The sequence below is a fragment of the Ranitomeya variabilis genome, chromosome 5, assembly GCF_051348905.1.
Source record: "Ranitomeya variabilis isolate aRanVar5 chromosome 5, aRanVar5.hap1, whole genome shotgun sequence".
NCBI lineage: Eukaryota > Metazoa > Chordata > Amphibia > Anura > Dendrobatidae > Ranitomeya > Ranitomeya variabilis.
Window position 1 is genome coordinate 383,840,019 of NC_135236.1, and position 14,561 is coordinate 383,854,579.

A 14,561-nucleotide genomic window follows, 5' to 3' on the forward strand; every position below is an offset into this window, starting at 1 on the left:
TAAATGAAAGCCATCATTAACACCTAAACAGAAAAAAATAAGGTTACAATGGGCTAAGGCAAAGCAATCGTGGACTGTGGATGACTGAATGAAAGTCATATTCAGTGATGAATCACGAACCTGCATTGTGCAAGGTGATGATGCTGGAACTTTTGTTTGGTGCCGCTTCAATGAGATTTACAAAGATGACTGCCTGAAGAGAATATGCAAATTTCCCCAGTTGCTGATGAGATGGGGCTGCATGTCAGGTAAAGGCACTCGGGAGATGGCTGTCATTACATCTTCAATACATGCACACGTTTATGTTGATATTTTGGACACTTTTCTTATCCCATCAGTTGAAAGGATGTTTGGGGATGATGAAATCATTTTTCAAGATGATAATGCATCCTGCCATAGAGCAAAAAACTGTGCAAACATTCCTTGAAAAAAGACGCATAAGGTCAATGTGATGGCCTGCAAATAGTCCGGATCTCAATCCAATTGAAAATCTTTGGTGGAAGTTCAAGAAAATGGTCCATGACAAGGCTCCAACCTGCAAAGCTGAACTGGCAACAGCAATCAGTGAAAGTTGGAGCCAGATTGATGAAGAGTACTGTTTGACACTCATTAAGTACATGCCTCAGAGACTGCAAGCTGTTATAAAAGCCAGAGGTGGTGCAACAAAGTACTAGTGACGTTTTGGAGTGTTTTTTTTGTTTGTTTGGTTTTCATGATATGGATTGTTGGGAGAAGTTGCTATTGGAAGAGGTTTAGATAAAATTCTGTATTCATGGCAGTGTTAGGCAAAATTGTGAGTGAGCCCACTTTCTTGGATGAAGCACAACCTCGCACTTGAATGATCTCAGAATGCTTTACTGTTGGCATGACACAGGTCTCATGTTCCACTCTTCTCTTGTTAATCATTCTTCCAGATGGCCCAGACTGAGGGGGATTTCATCAGAGAAAATTACTTTGCAGAAGTACAAGGATTAGACCGCAGAGGACTGGTGTAGTCGATTAAGCTATAAACAGCACGCACACAGGCACACACCACTGAAATTTCAGCACCAATATTGATAAAATAATGATGAAAAAAATGGAAGCAAAGTGTTTAAAATATCTCCAATTGTTTAATATCGAGTATTCATGTAAAAATACACGGCTTGGCAGGCTATAAATATTTGTCTGTAATGTTCTGCCTCATTGTATGCACTTGGGCATGCAAATCATCAAGATGCATTGCTGGCAGCTCCTTTTGCAATTACCATGTCATCTCAGATGTGCTGAAAAGGGAACAAATCTGGAGATCCTGCAGTCATGGTAGCCCGTTTAGGCCATGCAGGCTGTTCCCAGTAAGACAAGCAACACAAGTCCTGGTGTTGTGCAGGAAAACCGCACCTAGGACACATGACTGTACCGTTGGTTCCAAAGCCATGTAACGCCAACTTGTTAGTGTATCTGGAATGAAGACTAGAGGGCTCTGGCTACTGCATATTATGCCACCCCATAGCATAAGCCAAGGAGTAGGACTGGCGTGACAGTCGCACGTCAAGGCTTCTTCTATCACTGCATCCAAGACATAAGCTTGACTCCGTGCTGAAGAGGATAAACCTACATTCCAGTCTTGATCTGTACCATGATAGCAGTGAAGTGAGGTCAGTGGGACGCCTGTACCTGGACGTGTTAGCAAGGTCTGCAGTGTCTCTGGACTTGTTTCCCATCGAGCACATCAGGAACGTCATTGGTCAGCGATTGCAGAGGATGCTGTCAGCAGGGCGTCTTGATGATTTGCATGCCCAAGTGCATTCTGCGTAGCAGAGCAATCCTCAGACAACCATTATGCCAAGGAGTATGTGTACTTCAGCACTCCTACTCGAAACCGAATAAATAGGTTTTGAATAATTTGCCTTTTTTTATTATTTGTATATCATTATCATGTCTAATGATCCCATGATTTCCACTTTTCCTTCGTGTTGTAATTTCAATGTTTTAGAGTATGTATTGACAGACCCCATTAAGATCTTGTCCTACGTCCAAAGGAACGCAAATGCTGCAGTGTGACAGTACTGCTTCTACAAATACTTTGGGATATTTATAATCTACAGTTAGAGCACCACTAGAGGGCACATTGTTGATCCATATCTGAATACATAAGATCTGAAAAATAAACTAATTGCAGATAAAGTAATATGTATTAGTGTCTAAGAGGATATTGCTTATATTTATAGCGCCCCCTGGTGTTTCTTTGATTTCACTCCAGCGTATACATCTAGTGTGCCCAGACTGGCAAGAGAAAGCCACTTCTGGTGTGCAAGTTGTTAGCGACTGACCTTCGCAGTAGGAGAGGGATAGCGGGGCTGGAGACGAGGTGAAGGTTCTGTGAGGGAATTAAAAGCAAACCACAACCGAACATCTGGGGGAAATCGTAACAAGCATCCAACAGTAACAACTGCACAAGGGGCAATTTCTATATTTTATAAAGTTATGCTTAACAGTTTAATAAATATTTCTAGATAGTCTGTTTCTGCAAAATGTTGTACCGAGGGCTATTGAGCATCACATTGTATAGGCTGACAGCGAGATACATTACCCATAATCGAATTAAAATAACAGACTGCACAGTATGTTATCTGTTATGTGTGTGGTCGTGATATGATCCGGTACAACAGCTCTCACTGGGGTAAAATGGTAATGTTTGGAAGCTGAAACCCCACCCTCCTGACCAAATCCCCCCCAGCGATTTTTTCGGCTGGCGACAGGTGAGAGGTGTTTTGGCCGCAGTGATCTCATCTTAAATTTGTGTTCAGTGGCAGTGAAGGTGCGATGTTCTTACATTTTCAGGAATTTGTCGTAAGAGATTTGCACACAGAGAAATAGAAAATCTGCATTTTAATGTCACATTGAATTGTAATACATTTCAAGTGCAGAAACAGAAAAATAAACTGACAGACATGATAATGAGTACAGGATTATATATATTACAGTTTGCCTTGTTATAATACATTGGCGGCTATGTAATAAAATAAGAGTTAAGGGCAGACAAATTTCAAGCCAATTTGAGTAGCTGTCATGGGAAGAAAGCATTATATAAATGTAAGCAATGGCCGATTTATCGATACTGGAACGGGAGCGCTCAGCTTTAATCTTACAGTATTTACCTTATAGGGGTTAGTTCAATTTAGCAAAATATAAAAAAAAGGTACAACGGAGTATTCACACAGGTGAAACGCTTCACATAGCAAAGCCACCGTGAAGAGCCTGGCTATAGAGCTGGCACAATGAGTAGTAATGCACCAAGTCTAGATATTCGCACACTATCCTTATGTCGTTAGCTAGCTGTTTTCTCTTATTTTGATATATTGGAAATCATTAATTACAGCACGTATACCAACCCCAAATGTAAACGGAAATTAATCTAATAAGGTAAATGTTGTGCTGTAGCTGAATTATTGGAATTACAGTGATTTAATAGCAGAGGGCCATGCTGACCAGGCGAGTTGGCAGTTCCAAATACTTTTGTAACCATGTTTATTTATATGCACAGACACGAAAATCATCCAGTCATGCAATGTTCACGTTAGGCATTCTGCATCTCTTTGCCAATTTTGTAACTAAGAATCTTGTTCCAGTCAATCTTGGTGCGTGTCACTGGCAGTTGCCGGCGTAAGGCCTTGAAAGTAGTGTCCGACATGGTCTGGTAGTTTTCACTGATTGCAGTCTAAAGAAAAAAGTAACACAAATATTAGGGTTATTTCAATGTCTGATATGATGCATACAGAGATCTCATGCGGGGGAGCAGATAATAAATTGGCCATGTGATACAGTTACATGAAAACGTTTGGGCACCCCTATTAATCTTAAGCTTAATGTTTTATAAAAATTGTTTTTTTTTTGCAACAGCTATTTCAGTTTCATAGATCTAATAACTGTTGGACACAGTAATGTTTCTGCCTTGAAATGATGTTTATTGTACTAACAGAAAATGTGCAATCTGCATTCAAACAAAATTTGACAGGTGCATAAGTATGGGCACCCTTATCATTTTCTTGTTTTAAATACTCCTGCCTACTTTTTACTGACTTACTAAAGCACTTTTTTGGGTTTTGTAACCTCATTGAGCTTTGAACTTCATAGCCAGGTGTATGCAATCATGAGAAAAGCTACTTAAAGTGGCCACTTGCAAGTTGTTCTCCTGTTTGAATCTCCTCTGAAGAGTGGCATCATGGGCTCCTCAAAACAGCTGACAAATGATCTGAAAACAAAGAGTATTCAACATAGTTGTTCAGGGGAAGGATACAAAAAGCTGTCTCAGAGATTTAACCTGTCAATTTCCACTGTGAGGAACATAGTAAGGAAATGGAAGAACACAGGTACAGTTCTTGTTAAGGCCAGAAGTGGCAGGCCAAGGAAAACATCAGAAAGGCAGAGAAGAAGAATGGTGAGATCAGTCAAGGACAATCCTCAGACCACCTCCAGAGAGCTGCAGCATCAACTTGCTGCAGATGGTGTCACTGTGCATCGGTCAATTATACAACGCACTTTGCACAAGGAGAAGCTGTATGGGAGTGTGATGCGAAAGAAGCCGTTTCTGCAAGCACGCCACAAACAGTCGGCTGAGGTATGCAAAAGCAGATTTGGAGAAGCCAATTTCTTTTTGGAAGAAGGTCCTGTGGACTGATGAAACCAAGATGGAGTTGTTTGGTCATACAAAAAGGCGTTATGCATGGCGGAAAAAAAGCACAGCATTCCAAGAAAAACACTTGCTACCCACAGTAAAATTTGGTGGAGGTTCCATCATGCTTTGGGGCTGTGTGGCCAATGCCGGCACCGGGAATCTTGTTAAAGTTGAGGGACGCATAGATTCCTCTCAGTATCAGCAGATTCTTGACAATAATGTTCATGAATCAGTGACAAAGTTGAAGTTACGCAGGGGATGGATCTTTCAGCAAGACAATGATCCAAAACACCGCTCCAAATCTACTCAGGCATTCATGCAGAGGAACAATTACACTGTTCTGGAATGGCCATCCCAGTCCCCAGACCTGAATATCATTGAACATCTGTGGGATCATTTGAAGAGGGCTGTCCATGTTCGGCGACCATCAATCTTAACTGAACTGGAATTGTTTTGTAAAGAGGAATGGTCAAGAATACCTTCATCCAGGATCTCATTAAAAGCTACAGGAAGCGACTAGAGGCTGTTATTTTTGCAAAAGGAGGATCTACTAAACATTAATGTCACTTTTCTGGTGAGGTGCCCATACTTATGCACCTGCCAAATTTTGTTTGAATGCAGATTGCACATTTTCTGTTAGTACAATAAACCTCATTTCAAGGCAGAAACATTACTGTGTCCAACAAGTTATTAGATATATGAAACTGAAATAGCTGTTGCAAAAAAAACTATTTTTATAAAACATTAAGCTTAAGATTAATAGGGGTGCCCAAACTTTTTCATATAACTGTATAATGGGGAAAAAAACCTAAAATAACTCATATGCTGTTCTGAATGCCACACTAAATGGTTACATGTAATTATTTTAAAACCGCATGACTGCAGCCCTCTGAGTACAATGAAAATGAGTCTACACACATCAGGCCCAATTCATCAAAGTGATCACATCAGGATTTTGCTGTAAAAACCTTTTAAAAGAGTCAACATATTGGCACAACTAGCGACTGCATTAAACAAAGCGACTTTTGGCATTATAACGAGTGGAGCTGCGGCGGGGGGACGAAAGGTGGCGTTTGCTATGCCATGCACCTCTCCATGAATCAGGAGCATCTAACTCCACAACACCTCTTCATCAAGACCAGAGTGACGAACACCCGTCTTGATGAATCAGGACCATCATGCATTCTTTCGTATGAGTACTAGCACTTGATCCTACAGTTTGGTTGCTAGTAGGGTCCAGGTTCTAGATGTCACACTGTTTAGGTAAAGTATGATTGCCGGATCAGACTGTTCCCAAAGTCTGTTCTGTAGCCCCATTGAGATGAATAGGTCTGTAATGAAGCTGTAGAGACTGCTTTTATTTTAGACTAGATTAAATAAAATAATGATTATTCAATTCAAGATTTCTTAAATGTTGAAGACATACCTGGTACTCATTTTCAGCATCCTCTATTATTTTAATGAACTCCTTAGCTGTTTGAACTTCATTCTAAATAGAATGAAAAAATATCAAAGACTTAAAAACAAAACAAAAAACCCACATCATCTTTAGCAGGCTGAGGGATAATGAAACGCCCTGCAAACATAATAAGACTTAAGGTACCGTCACACTAGGCGATATCGCCAGCAATCCGTGACGTTGCAGCGACCTGGATGGCGATATCGCTGTATTTGACACGCAGCAGCGATCTGGATCCCGCTGTGAAATTGCTGGTCGCTGCTAGAAGGTCTGCACTTTATTTGGTCGCTAGGTCGCCGTGTATCGCCGTGTTTGACAGCAAAAGCGACGATACCAGCGATATTTTACACTGGTAACCAGGGTAAACATCGGGTTACTAAGCGCAGGGCCGCGCTTAGTAACCCGATGTTTACCCTGGTTACCAGCGTAAAAGTTAAAAAAACAAACAGTACATACTCACCTGCGCGTCCCCCAGCCTCTGCTTCCTGACACTAAAGCGCCGGCCCTAAACTGAAAGTGAAAGCAACAGCGGTGACGTCACCGCTCTGCTGTTAGGGCCGGAGCTCAGTCAGCGTCAGGATGCAGAGGCTGGGGGACGCGCAGGTGAGCATGTACTGTTTGTTTTTTTAACTTTTACGCTGGTAACCAGGGTAAACATCGGGTTACTAAGCGCGGCCCTGCGCTTAGCAACCCGATGTTTACCCTGGTTACCCGGGGACCTCGGCATCGCTGGTCGCTGGAGAGCGGTCTGTGTGACAGCTCTCCAGCGACCACACAGCGACGCTGCAGCGATCGGCATTGCTGTCGCTATCGCTGCAGCGTCGCTTAGTGTGACGGTACCTTTACTTTGCTTGGCAACTAGCCACATTTTAAATGAATCTAGCGGGTGTTGCAAGTACAATTGCTATCAAAATTATTCAATTCCAGAGGAAGTAAAGGAGAAACACAGCATCGGAGCCATCAGCATGCTTCACTCTTTCTGCTCGACACACAGTCGAGTCATAGGCCCTAAACGGTTTAGTTTTAATTGCTCAAGAAAACAAAAATGCTAAAACTTCTTTCTCCAATGGGTCAGGAGAGGAGTCAGGCAGTGAGACCTTCAGTGATTAAATAATAATAATCTTTATTTATATAGCGCCAACATATTCCACAGCACTTTACAATTCAACAGTTCATACACCACAGTCATAGGTAGCAGAGTTAACGATAATACAATAATTTACGCAAAGATAATGACGACCCTGCTCGTAGGAGCTTACAATCTACGACGAGGTGGGGGTGACACAAAGTTCAGGAGCTTGTTTACAATGATGGTCCAGCCATCTTGAGGAAATGGGGGTAGATAAAGGCTGCATGAGCTAGTCGCAAGCAAGTATTTGTAGTGCTTTTGGGTGCGCTGGAGTTTGGAGAGTTACGTTCAGAGCCGTGAATAGGAATATAGGAATATAGGAATATATATATATATATATATATATATATATATATATATATATATATATATATATATATATATATATATATTCACGGTACGCCATGCTAGTAACGGGTTGGACCCCCTTTTGCCTTCAGAACTGCCTCAATTCTTCGTGGCATAGATTCAACAAGGTGCTGGAAGCATTCCTCAGAGATTTTGGTCCATATTGACATGATGGCATCACACAGTTGCCGCAGATTTGTCGGCTGCACATCCCAAAGATGCTCCATACAAGGCAGGATGGATCCATGCTTTCATGTTGTTTACGCCAAATTCTGACCCTACCATCCGAATGTCGCAGCAGAAATCGAGACTCATCAGACCAAGCAACGTTTTTCCAATCTTCTACTGTCCAATTTCGATGAGCTTGTACAAATTGTAGCCTCAGTTTCCTGTTCTTAGCTGAAAGGAGTGGTACCCGGTGTGGTCTTCTGCTGCTGTAGCCCATCTGCCTCAAAGTTCGACGCACTGTGCGTTCAGAGATGCTCTTAGGCCTACCTTGGTTGTAACGGGTGGCGATTTGAGTCACTGTTGCCTTTCTATCAGCTCGAACCAGTCTGCCCATTCTCCTCTGACCTCTGGCATCAACAAGGCATTTCCGCCCACAGAACTGCCGCTCACTGGATTTTTTTTCTTTTTCGGACCATTCTCTGTAAACCCTAGAGATGGTTGTGCGTGAAAATCCCAGTAGATCAGCAGTTTCTGAAATACTCGGACCAGCCCTTCTGGCACCAACAACCATGCCACGTTCAAAGGCACTCAAATCACCTTTCTTCCCCATACTGATGCTCGGTTTGAACTGCAGGAGATTGTCTTGACCATGTCTACATGCCTAAATGCACTGAGTTGCCGCCATGTGATTGGCTGATTAGAAATTAAGTGTTAACAAGAAGTTGGACAGGTGTACCTAATAAAGTGGCCGGTGAGTGTATATCACCTGAAACTGTGTAAGTTGTGGTTAGTCCTGATTTCTTGGGGTAGCGCATTCCAGAGGATTGGTGCCACTCTGGAGAAGTCTTGGAGTCGGGAGGTATGGATTAGTGAAGGGGTTAGTCAAAAGTCGATTGCAGAGCGTAACGATCCGGTAGACTGATAACCAGAAATGAGGGAGGATATGAAGGAGGGTGCCACACTAAGGAGAGCTTTGTGGGTGATAACAAGCAGTTTAAATTGGATCCCATAATGTATGGGTAGCCAGTGCAATGGCTGGCACAGAGCGGAGGCATCCGAGTACCAGTTAGCCAGATAGAGGACCATGGCTGGTGCATTAAGGATGGACTGGAGAGGGGAATTTTAGTGTGAGCATTAATGTGCAAGGTGAAACCTCGGTGCCTGTTGCCACCAAATCTTGCTACAGGTCTTTTGTAGTCACTTGAGTTTTTGACTTGGTGCCTTCTCAGGAATCTGGAGGCAGCCAGTGGTAGCTTGCATAAGTAATGGGCTAATATTCCTCAGTAATACAGGAGCTGGTGTCTGGCTATTCATCCCTAGTATCCAAACAAACAGTGAAACCGCACCCCACAGTATGTCAATGTCCAAAAAGACGCACGTCAAAACCAGGGAGTCCATCCCAGAACATATTCCATATCAAATAGATCAAAAGACATCGCCTCACAGTGGTGACAAATCAATTTTATTCTGCCTACTGTGGCGACGTTTCGGTCAGAAGACCTTTTTCATGCACTGTATACAGCGTTCTAACCACCATTATATACACAAAGTACCACCCACCAATTAACGCAGCACCAATAGGGTATACACACAGTAATGAGAACAATCCCATCATAGCCAAAACATACATATACATATAAAAACGGTCCCACTTGAGCATCAATTATAATTACATCTAATCCAACATCAAACCGCTAACTCTGATCGCTCTTAAATACAAAATATCGCTGAAATTTACATAAATAAAGCCCCGTAGGTAGAAGGTAAACAACCTCCCACCAATTACCACAAAGCATTCCCAAACACCAAGGTTACAGCCACTCCCCCAGGCCTATTCAGACAACCCCAGACGTAATTACACACAGTACGTCACGTCCCGGCGCTCCACTGGTGCGTAGTACTGCGCATGTCCCAGATCTCCTGCAGCAGCTATATGGATCGCACAGTTCCATGTCACACCATTCTTCCTCATTGCGCATGTCTTGATGTCCGGCCATAGAAGTTCTCACATAATCATCTCCTTCTCCATCCTGAGTAACACAGCGGCTATGGAAATTTAGGTACCATAACATCGCCGCATCAAATCACTCTTCATTATCACAGAAATCATGATACCAAACTTCAAATATTCACATTATTACTTAAAGGGAACCTCTCACCCCCAAAATGGAAGGTGAGCTAAGCCCACCAGCATCAGAGGCTTATCTACAGCATTCTGTAATGCTTTAGATAAGCCCCTGATGTATCCTGAAAGATAAGAAACAGGTTAGATTATACTCACCCAGGGGTGGTCCGGTCCGGTGGGCGTCGCGGTCCGGGGCCTCCTATCTTCTTACGATGACGTCCTCTTCTTGTCTTCACGCTCCGGCGCAGGCATACTTTGTCTGCCCTGTTGAGGGCAGAGCAAAGTACTGCAGTGCGCAGGCGCCGGGCCTCTCTGACCTTTCCCGGCGCCTGCGCACTGCAGTACTTTGCTCTGCCCTCAACAGGGCAGACAAAGTACGCCTGTGCCGGAGCCGCGGCGTAAAGACAAGAAGAGGACGTCATCGTAAGAAGATGGGAGGCCCCGGACCGCGACGCCCGCCGGACCAGTACCGGACCGGGACCGCCCCTGGGTGAGTATAATATAACCTCTTTTTCTTATCTTTCAGGATACATCGGCTGCTTATCTACAGCATTACAGAATGCTGTAGATAAGCCCCTGATGCTGGTGGGTTTAGCTCACCTTTGATTTTGGGGGTCACAGGTTCCCTTTAAATGCGCCGTAATCCAGACAATGTAAGAGGGAGAAATCCATGAAACCCATTATAGGGCATATATAGGGATCACTGAGGGAATAAAAAAGCTTTAAACATACCATTATAAAGTATATAAATATACACATCACTAATATTGTCAGAAGACTGGTATAGTGATTTAAAATCTCTCACATGGACAAAATAACTGGCAAATATAGAAGACAAACAATTGACAAGAAAAAGACAAACTCAGGGGACAAAGAATTGATTTGTCACCACTATGGAGGCACTGTCTTTTGATCTATTTGATGTGGCTATTCATCCTGTCTGCAGCAGGTCATAAGAGCCAAAGCTACTTTGCAAGTACTAAAGGCATTTCTAGAATGTAAGTCCGCAAGGGCAGGCTCCTTATCTCTGCACCAGTCTGACATTGTTCACCATATTTTATAGTTATATCCTTTATGTAACCCCTTCTCATGTACAGCACCATGGAATCAATGGTGCTCTACAAATAAATAAGGTGGTGAATAATTCTGAGACTGCAGTAATCTCTAAAACTGGCATTTTGTGTAGAATTTGGAGAAATCACTTGTTATATTGAGGCATTTAAATTACTTTGATTTATTCATTACTGCAAACAGTGGACAATTTCAGGGCTGTGGAGTCTGTAAGCCAAACCTCTGACTGACTCCTCAATTTCCCTGTAAAGTAAATGCAAAAAAAAATGTTTTTGATTGAATAGCCATTTTTCATTCGGTGCACCGCTCCTCAAACATGCAATAAAAAGCCATCAAAACAACAAATCTACTCCAAAAAGCATTAAGTTAAAAATTGTTACTTTCCAGTACGTGAATGAGCTTCCACAGCTGCAGTAACATTGTGCACTTACCGTCACCGTTAGTGACTCTGCAATATCTTTATGGCTCACTAGCTGAACATTACCATCTTCATAATAATGGACCTGTATGAAAAAAGCAACTCAAATTTAAAATAAAAAAAAAAGTTTTTATTTCCATTTTTCCATTAGGGTTACAGTTCAGCTGGGCTAAAGGGAGCTGGGCTAAAGTTAGGGCTAGGATTACAGTTAGGGTTGGGATTAGGGGTGTGTTAGGGTTAGGTTTGTGGTTAGGGGTGTGTTGGGGTTAGGGTTGGAGCTAGAATTGGGGGGTTTCCACTGTTTAGGTATATCAGGGATCACCAAACGCAACATGGCGCCACCATTGTTTCCAGCCAATTTTGTGTTCATAAAGTCAAACGGTGCTCCCTCCCTTCTGAGCCCTGCCATGCGCCCAAACAGTGGCTTTTCCCCACATATGGGGTATCGACATACTCAGGAGAAATTGCACACCAGATTTTCTCCTGATACCCTCGTGAAAATAAAAAAAATTTGTTCCAAAGTAAATGTTTTGTGAAAAAATGTAAAGTAGACATGTGGAAAATTGTATTTAGTAAGTATTTTGTTTGACACCAATCTCTGATTTAAGGGCATAAAAATTAAAAGTTTGAAAATTGCAAAGTTTTGCGCCATATTTCCATTTTTTCCATAAATAAACACAAGTCCTATCGAAGAAATAAGTAACATGAAGTAGAACATGTCACGAAAAAAAAAAAAAAACAATCTCAGAATCAGTGGGATCCGTTGAAGCTTTCCAGAGCTAGCACCTCAAAGGGACAGTGGTCAGAATTGTAAAAATTGGCCTGGTCATTAATCACTAAATTGGCTCTGTCACTAAGGGGTTAAATGTCCCAGGACAACAATGACAGACAAAGGAAAAATACTTATCCTTGATAAAACAAAGTTGCCCCTCTGAGGCTACATTCCATAATGTAGTGGAGGGAGGTGTATATAAGTGTTGTATCTTGCAAACCTTGAAGCAGAACAAAATGATTGGCTATGCCAATCAGACAGACTTCAGAAAGTGTCGCACTAATTCCCCCATGCAGCCCCCCACCCTTGAGAAAAAAGAGGGATTTTTGTGTACTCACCGTAAAATCCTTTTCTCCGAGCCAATTATTGGGGGACACAGACCGTGGGTGTTATGCTGCTTGCCACTAGGAAGACACTAAGCGATACAAAGAAAGTTAGCTCCTCCCCTGCAGTATACACCCTCCTGCTGGCTCCCAGCTAACCAGTTCGGTGCAAAAAGCAGTAGGAGATCAGTAACAACATATTAGCTTACAGCATGTCATATTATATATGAGAGTATAGCATATCAGATTATAAAAACAAGCATAAGCCAATACCAGGGTGGGAGCTGTGTCCCCCAATGATTGGCTCGGAGAAAAGGATTTTACGGTGAGTACACAAAAATCCCTCTTTCTCCTTCGCCTCATTGGGGGACACAGACCGTGGGACGTACCAAAGCAGTCCCTGGGTGGGGACAACATCAGATCAGGCCCTGTGTAACCGCTACTTACAAGTGCGCCACCGCGGCCTGCAGAGTCCGCCTGCCCAGACTCACATCTGTGGAAGTCTGGGAATTATAATGCTTGAAGAATGCATGCGGACTGGACGAATCTGCAAGCTTGCAGGCGTGTCTTGTCGACGCCTGTTGCCTAGAACCCACGATAGACAGGGAGATAGATGTCAGCCTAACACGGAAGGACTCCTGGATGGTGAAAGGAATACACCAGGCTAAATGGCCGATGAAGACGGCTAAACCCTTCCTGTAAACGTCAGGAAGCCTTCCCCTTACCGTCAGGAAGCCCAAGATACAGTGTCCAACCTTCAGAAGGACGCCGTCCTCGAGACATACCTACTCAGAGCACTCGCTTCGTCCGGAATATGGGGAACTCATTCCATTTTGTGGACTGGTGCTGAAAGAGATGAGGGAAGAACTATGCCCTCATAACAGTGGTAATACAATACCACCTTGGTAACAAGGGACGGGGAAGGCCTGAGGACGACCTTGCCTTGAAGGAAATAAGGGAACAAAAAGTCTGAAAGGACCCGTTAGCACCGAAGACTCGTCAGGATGAGGATATCGCCGAGAAAAAAGGGGCGACCTTCCCTAATAGAATAGATCCCAATGATCTAACGGTATGCGATAGGGAAGAACTACAAGTGAAAACTTCCTGTGAGGTGGTCCCTACTTGCAGTTTTGTTGCAGAAAGGCAGAAAAGCTACCAGCTCCGCAAGCAAACAAACTGACGTGGTCAGTGCGGATTTTCGAGGATCACTGGGGCCCTTTCTGCTTCTGAAAAGCTTTCGGAAGTAGTGAACGGGGAGTTGTGGAAACTGGTACCGCGGAAGAACCAGAGCATGCAGTGCGATGGCTCTTGGATCTCGAGGCCGAACGACAAACTCGAGTACACAGGCGATCAGTCAGGACGCCATCCGAACTACAACTGGAGAGCTCCAGTGAAGGCAGGTCTGATGGAAGACTTCCGGGTGAAGTTCCCACTCACTTGAGGCGAAACCCTGACGGCTGAATAAGTTCGCAGCCCAGAGTTATACTCCTGGGATATGTACTGCCGAGATCACCGAGTGATAGATCTCGGCCCATGTGAGAATGTGAGGTACCTCGGCCATGGTGCCTGAACGTGGGTACCTGCTAGATGATTGACGTATGGCACAGCCGTGGCATTGTCCAATTGAATTCAGATGGGTTGACCCGCCATAAGGCAGTGGACCTACTGTAGGACTACCTTTCGGATCTCCAGAGCAATGATCGGGAGAAGAGGACTGGCAGTGGAAGCTACTAGTAACCATTGAACCGGGAGAAAAGCCCTGGATGAAGAAGGAGCTCAGAGACTATCGTCTGAAAGTCTGCTTGACTCGCTGAAAACTAACGGAGCGAAGGAAACTGCTTCCATTGTCGTCTCCATTTTTTCCTCAGAACCCTCCCAGCAAATCGAATGAAATGAGGGGATGAGTGAGCAAGTGCGCGAGCTCCCTGTTGAAGGACCATGACCTTGTCTGGAGGGAGATATACCACCCTTCTGGAAGAGTATCGGATCATCCTCAAAAAGGATATCTGCTGGGATGGAAATGAGAAGTTGTCCAAGTCTAGCCACCAGCCCAGGTGAGAGGGTATCGCAAGTGATTTAGACGACTTAGCG

At 43.5% G+C, this 14,561-nt stretch overlaps 1 protein-coding gene across 2 annotated transcripts in view; it reads right to left on the reverse strand.

Moving 5' to 3' along the window:
* Positions 1 to 2,856: 2,856 nt before the first annotated feature.
* The window catches only part of CAPZA2 (capping actin protein of muscle Z-line subunit alpha 2), a 69,822-nt gene continuing 58,117 nt past the window's right edge, over positions 2,857 to 14,561 (reverse strand). For both annotated transcript variants that reach the window (XM_077265014.1, XM_077265013.1), the window contains exons 8-10: positions 11,389 to 11,460; positions 6,084 to 6,146; positions 2,857 to 3,700 (exon numbers count right to left, since the gene is read on the reverse strand). In XM_077265014.1, coding sequence (XP_077121129.1) covers positions 3,560 to 3,700; positions 6,084 to 6,146; positions 11,389 to 11,460 — 276 coding nt within the window. In that variant the 3' untranslated portion in view covers positions 2,857 to 3,559. The remainder of the gene's footprint in view (positions 3,701 to 6,083; positions 6,147 to 11,388; positions 11,461 to 14,561) is intronic.